The sequence below is a fragment of the Cricetulus griseus genome, chromosome 3 (assembly GCF_003668045.3).
Source record: "Cricetulus griseus strain 17A/GY chromosome 3, alternate assembly CriGri-PICRH-1.0, whole genome shotgun sequence".
In the NCBI taxonomy this organism is placed as follows: Eukaryota; Metazoa; Chordata; class Mammalia; order Rodentia; family Cricetidae; genus Cricetulus; species Cricetulus griseus.
In genome coordinates this window covers 28,810,701-28,817,648 of record NC_048596.1, presented here as the reverse complement: position 1 = coordinate 28,817,648, position 6,948 = coordinate 28,810,701, and the positions used below count along the sequence as shown (strand labels likewise).

At 44.5% G+C, this 6,948-nt stretch overlaps 1 protein-coding gene across 1 annotated transcript; it reads right to left on the bottom strand.

Moving 5' to 3' along the window:
- Positions 1–679: 679 nt before the first annotated feature.
- Klln (killin, p53 regulated DNA replication inhibitor) lies at positions 680–6,931 on the bottom strand. Its single transcript, XM_027406774.1, is given in 4 exon segments — positions 680–6,124; positions 6,126–6,269; positions 6,272–6,424; positions 6,758–6,931. Coding segments are annotated over 4 exon segments (837 nt in total). The 3' UTR covers positions 680–5,758.
- Positions 6,932–6,948: the final 17 nt, after the last annotated feature.

Below are 6,948 nucleotides of genomic sequence, written 5' to 3'. Positions count from 1 at the left end.
CAATTTCTTCTAGCCTTCTTTCTTGCAAATTTTCTTTATGTGTGTACTGATTTTCGTTGTTGTTCATTTTTTGAGATAAGGTGTCACTATGTAGTCCTGGTTCTGTCCTAGAACACACTATGTAGACCAGGCTGGCCTGGATCTCTGAGATCCACCTGATATTTAAATACACTAGAAGAGAAAGGGATGTAAAGAACAAAAGTGGAAAAAAAGAGATTCATTTCTAAGGGGGAGGAATGGTGAGCCACTGAAAACTTTTACCCACAGCATGTAATACTTAAATAAACACTTTAGTATTATGAGACTTAGGTTTGGGGGTGGGAATAAAAATGTTACAGTCATAAATATTCATGGAAGAAGGGATAGGAAAGTAGGCCACTACTGTCTTACCCCATCACAAGCGTTCCCTGAAAGCTGCAATTAAACTCTCTCCCCTGACCTGCCTGGGACTGTGTTCAATGCTCATTGTCTCCTTCAGCAGGTGGCAGCGTTCCCTTTGTTGTTTGGTGAAGTTTGGTGTTTTCTTCCTAAGAAAGACCTCTTAGTGACCTTTTCTTTCCTTTCTTTTCTCTTTTCAGTCCTCACTGATGTGTGCCTTCTTCATACATCTTGGAAATACTTTTCCAATCATTCTTTACAATATGTGGCAATTCAGGCTTTCATTTAATTCTTTTCTTTCTTTTTTTTTTTTTTTTTTTGGTTTTTCGAGACAGAGTTTCTCTGTGTTGCCCTGGCCTGGCTGTCTGGGACCTTGCCCTGTAGATCAGGCTGACCTCGAACTTACAGAGATCTGCCTTCCTCTGCCTCCCGAGTGCTGTGATTAAAGGTGTGAGCCATCACTGCCCAGCTCACGTTTGAATTTTTTTAAGGCTCATCCTTGGAACTAAGTTCAGGAAACAGAGGGCAGACAATGAACACCAATCACATCTTATCCCCTTAGTCTGTGTCCAACTCTAGGGCTAGAAATATTATGAAAAGTCATCTCTAGTCTAATTTCCCTCTGGTACCTTGTTCAGGTTCAATAAAAGCTAGGATTTTGCCCCATTTTTGTTTAACTAAAGAAATTTCCCAGGCTCCTAAGCATCTGTAATGTTTTGTAAATCATTGTTCCTAGTTTCTTTGCATGTACAATGTACAATGAGGTTGGTGAATGAGAAGGTCTTTGAGATTTCTTCTCAATCTTCTATCCTATCACAGAGAAGTCTGCTACGTTGTAGGGTGGAAGAAGACTTTGGTGCTGTAGAAATATAATTATTTCTAGAGGAAAAGAATGTTTTGAGCAGAACATTGCTAAGTAGTACAAAAACTGAAAAATAGACCTAGTTGAAGCAGTTGATACAGGAAGAGAGGGTACTTGGATCAAGACAGAGCTCATATAGCACACAGCATCCCTATAGTACACAGTATCTCTATAGCCCACAGCACCCCTGTAGCACATAGCACCCCTGTAGCACACAGCATTTCTAGATATCATTTATGGCAGATACTGAGCAGACCTTTAGGCTTCAATATTGGAAATTTCTTAGCGAGCTCACTTATTTGAGAATGAAATTAGACATGAACTTCCTCTCTGGTTATTTGATATTCTTTTGATAATAAACATTTATTTTTAGCTTTAATTCTATTGGGTAAAATCACTATTTTGTCTTATGAAAACAAAAATGATCAGTGTAAAGAACACCTTTAATTCCACTACTGTGGAGGTAGAGGCAAGCAGATCTGTTAGTTTGAGGCCAGCCTGGTCTACAGAGCCAGTTGCAGGACAGCGGGGGCTATACAGAGAAAACCTGTCTTGATAAAAACAAAACAAAGAACCCAAAAAACCCATTCAACACACAAACAACACACGAAGAGATGTCAATCTCTCTCTGAAATGCTTTCCCTTTCTTTTTAGACTTTTGTTTATTCTCTCAGATATTTTCTGTAGATTTAGATTAGCATATTTATCTACATATGTATAAGTTTTCAATTGACTTTTTTTTTTTTTTTTTTTTGGTTTTGGGTTTTTCAAGACAGGGTTTCCCTGTGTAGCCTGGGCTGTCCTGGAACTCACTCTTAGTAAATGCATGTAACCTTTCTGGAGGTGGAGGTAGGGGATATCAAAAATGAAAGATCACTGTCAGTTACAGTGAGTTCAAGACCAGCCTGGGATAAATAAGAGCCAGTCTCCAAAACAAACATCATTTTTTCTAGAAAATTTAGGGGCCTGGGAGTATCTCTTTAGTTATCAAGTGTCTCAGTGTGAGAAATGGCTTCAGGGGCCAACTATACAATATGCCCATGAAATAAAGATCCAGATGGCTGCAAAATGAGAAACTGCACCCATGCTCTTCATGATGGCTAAGTTATAGGCTCAGCTTTGGAGTAACCTCATGAAGACAGTGAAACTCTTCGTCATTTTAGTTACTCCAGTTGAGTTCCTGGATACACAGGTTGAAATTTCCTTAGACATTCCAGATCCAGCCAAACTCACAGCTGAGTAGACCATATCTGTCCCTTGATCTTAACAGTGGGGAAAAGAATTGCCCAGCCACACCCTTCCTCAAGAATTGTGGGAAAACAAAGATGGTCGTTTCAAGTCACTGGTTTTTTACTGTGATTTGTTGTGAAGCAATAGATAATTGAATCAGTTATCAAGCATCATAGTTGTTAACTTGACTTTGTGGGCTGTGAGGAGGTTGCAATAGTTTCAGTCCAAGGATTCATATTCCCAAAGCTGACTCATCCTACTGAATGTGGACCCTGCTGGCCAGTATCTGTCTTATTCAAAAAGCTTAAGACAGGAGGAGCACATAAAAGTCCCAAGTGTTTGTTGACTGAATCATTACAAGGACGGAGATAAGACTCCCCAGTCATCATGAAGATGATTTAAGCAGGTTTTGTCTGTTTTCTCTTTCAAAAAAGGTACTCCTCCTCCGAAATAGTTGATGATCTAGAAGAAGCACTGTCAATCTTGATTCCATCTCAGCGCCACTCCTATACCTAGACATGTGGGTTACCCTGAAACATTTAGTTTCTATTATTAGAAGTGCTAAAACAGCAAGCTATGTTCCATAGAGCCACAACTGGAATTAAGACCAAAGTAGAAGATCTGACAGTCAAAATTAATGGAAATAAAGTTGTTTTGTGACACTCCCTGAGTGATAATTCCTGGGTGCCATGTGGTCTGTTCTGTGGCACCCCAGCACCCAGTACAGCCTCTGTTTGTTTGAGACTAATGATATCATACAGAATATCTCTTTCCTGAGACAGGAAAGGTGACAGAGAGCCATTTGCAAAAGCTTTGGGAAAGTTTAGAGTATGGAAAGCTTATAGATCGTAATGCAAAATTTTCTCCTAGAATACAGTATGTGTATGACTTATAGGAGGACAGGCTGAGCAAACTGTTTGTGCTTAAGAGAACAGTAAGTGGGGTGGTAAGATGGCTCAGTGGGTAAAGGTGTGTTCCATCAAACCCGGCAACCTGAGTTAGATCCCCAGAAGCTGTGGTCAAAAGAGAGAACAGACTCTTGCAAATTGTCCTCTAACATGCACCACCAATGTGCCATGACCTGTGTGTATGAGCTGGTGCATGCTTGCACAGACAATAAATAAATGTGGATTTAAAAAACTAAATAAATAATAGAATAAATAAGAGGAAAGCCTTCAGAAACCTAAAAAAGGCCAGTTTAAATTCAAAGCCAATTATATGTTACCTAAACCATTATTTTCTATTATTTAGAAAGTGCTTTTTAAGTTAAAAAAAAACAAAAAACAGACCACTTGCTTAAAAAAATTAAAGCACTAGACTTAACTCTCTTTTGGAAGGGTCAGAATGGGAAGAGGAGAAAGGCACCAGGACAATGGAGGGCTCACACACAAGATACTTTAGTGCAGAACCTCCAACAGCCATCAACTATTTCTATTATCCACATCCAGTTCTTGGTGTCCCACTTATCAAAGAAACCAGGGAAGACTTTTCTCTGAACATCTTTGGCTTGTAGTAACAATACAGTTTTGGAATCAGCTGTTGGAAACTATAATTAAAGCTGGTTTATCATACTCCCTAATTATTCTATAAAGTTAGTCTCCCTAGAGCTTTATATAATTCCTCCTTTGTTATAGGCTTCTGTTTCTCCCTGGGGTGTTTTAAATCCAGACAGGTAAGGAAATGAAGTGCTAGGCAACCAGTGTATTGTAGTATCAGGACAGCCAAGCAGATATATTTTCATTTGAACTTTAAATATTTTTTTTATTGCTATCTGGGCTTTTCCCCTACTGACCTATTCACATCCTTTGAATGGATGTGAAAAACACCAAAAAATTTACAAGTCTACATCAGTACTTCTTTCAGAAACATAGTTAATGCTGTGAGAGGAAACACCCAGCAAAACCTGATACTATTGTCAGCCTGGCCACACACCGGGCCAACATAGTTATCTATTCATTCACCACTAGAGAGAGGAACCTGGCCTTCAGGGAAGCAGTTAACTGGTTTCCGGCTTTCTTCCCTCACTTGGAAGTGTCTGTGGGCTGGTGTCAGGTTCCAGCACTTGAGTGCTGGGATGTTCATCCCCTGTGCTCTAGAGTGATGTTCTGGTAACAGAAACGGATCCTCTTTCCTCCAGCCCAGCATCAGGAAGCTTTGGAATGAGTGCCTTTCTTTTTCTTATAGAGGAAGATTTCAGAGTGTCTTAGAGATTCTTTGACTATGTCACACAAGATGGCTCCAGGGAAGAGGCAAAATAGGGTGATGCTAGTAACAGAGACTCTGGGGACAGGAAAAAATGTGGGTCATTTCCCCTCCTCAACCTACTTCTCTTGATGTAACTTCATCCTTATTTTCCTCACCAAGCGACAGTAGATATTCCACTGGGCACACCTTGGGTTTTTACCATGCATTTCATATAACACCTTGACTTTGGGGGTTATATGTAAAATAGATCTCCATCTTAGATTAGGCTGTGTGGGTTAGATTTATTTACATCTTTAGAAACCAAATGGAGGGCTTTCTATTGTTTTCAAATTGCTCTCATCCGTCTTCCCTGCCTCCCCCAACCGACCAGAACCGTGCACAAAAACAGCCTGCAATAAACATCAATGCTTGCTTAGCTTGGGCTGCTGACTCCTGCAGAGAGATCTTAAAAGGATGCATCTAAATGCAAGGTTTGAGTAGCCTCAGAGATCTCTAATAGAACTGTAAATATCCCTGGTTTAATTAGCAGTCCTGGAGTTAGGTAATGGCCCGTGGCTCTCTGAGCCAAGCCTCTTGAGGTTTCTAGGCTTCAGGAGCTGCCTGCAACTATGCTGTGCACATACGCAATTTTCTTTCTCCTATACTTCATAAACCCTCGGCTGGCCTTCCTAGACACCTACTCGCAATTACAGCAATACCCATGATAATAGATTACTAATCTCCCAATTTCTAAAATGACCCAGTGCCTCAGCTTAGGTCTCAAGTCAGATACTTTCGGACTCAAATTGTCACCCTGAGAACTAAGTCCTCTGGGAAAAGAACAAAAAGGAAGAAATCCCTGCCTTGGTGTTGATGTCATTTTTCTTCAAGCTCAAGGTGATCGCTCGCTTTGTGGCTGGCTCGTCCGGGAGGAGGGGCTTGCACTCTAGTTATCAGCATTTCTGAACCAGCTCTCTCAAGCGCGACAGGTCAGCCAATCCCGGCAGTAAGCTTTTTTACTTGACAGGTTTGTTCTGGGCGGACAGCCATTGACTAGGTGCTCAGATAAGTCACTTGGCTGAGTCTACAGTAGGTGGGGCGCGTTCACCAGTTCAGGGGCAGTGACTGGAAGTTTGTTGCAACATCGGTAAGCCCGGGCAGCCAGCAGCAACAGGAGATACCCTTTTGCCCCGCGAGTACAGATCTACAGAGGGTCCATCTCATTAGCAAACGAGATGCGTCAGATGCCCTCAGGCCCAGCCTCTTCTCCCACGGTTGAGAACGCGCGGTGTGGGCAGACCCAGAGCAGGACTCTCGGCCTTCTGGCTCGCTCCATGGGTTGCAAGCGAAAGGGAAGCGCAGGCTGGGGACTCTCCGCGTCACCGTGCACAAACCGGCGGCGGCCAGCAGAGAGGGGTGGCCGGGGCACGTGCTTGAATGTGGGTGCTTGTGTAACCAGCTCCCCAGGCGCTTGGCCCCGACAGCGCTCCTGCGGACCGCTCGTGGGTGCCGCTCTCCGCTCCGACCGGGATGAGCAGGGGTCCGGCTGCCCCCACCTGGGGTGACCACCTAGCAGAGCAGAAGGGTCCAAGCTCTTGCCTCAGGAGCACACAGATAGGGGAATGGGAATTTGGAAAGTTCCCCAACTAGGACCACACGTGACCTCCTCCTGAAAGTAGTTCCGACCGTGGCTCGTGTATCCTTCCACCTCGCCTTTGAGCCCTCCCAGGCCTGCTCGCCCCGCCCACTCGCAGGCTGCAGCTTCCGACCCTACCATACTCCCCACCCCGGCCCAGTAACCGGCTCCCGGGCCGTGCACGGTCCGAGTGGAGCAGAACCTGGCCACAGCGATCCAGTTCTGCTGGGTTTTCAAAGCGGCCACAAACGGGAGGGGATGCTTAGCCACTTCAAGACGGAGGCTGGCTGATCCGGTGGACCCACGGCTGCGGGGAGCTGCGGGACTCGCCACCCAGCCGCAGAAGGGTGCGTGTGGGGTGCACCCTCTTCACGGAGATGCACTTCGTGTCCACCCAGGGGTGTCCTCTGGGCCCCGGATACTCAGGGGAGACGTGTAGGTACACGCCCCGTATGCACAATCATCACGCTTGGCTGGGAGCGTTCACCTTTCGAGCAAAAGATCCCAGCCGCCTGGGAAGCGAGAGGTGGGGCAGGGAACCCGAGCCCGATGAGGTGACCCACGCGGGAGACACAATAGGGGGTTGTTCTTTGTGCAAAGCCTGACACCTTGAGGACACCGTGGCGGGAGAGGTGCACCATCTAGGTAAAGGCTGTCG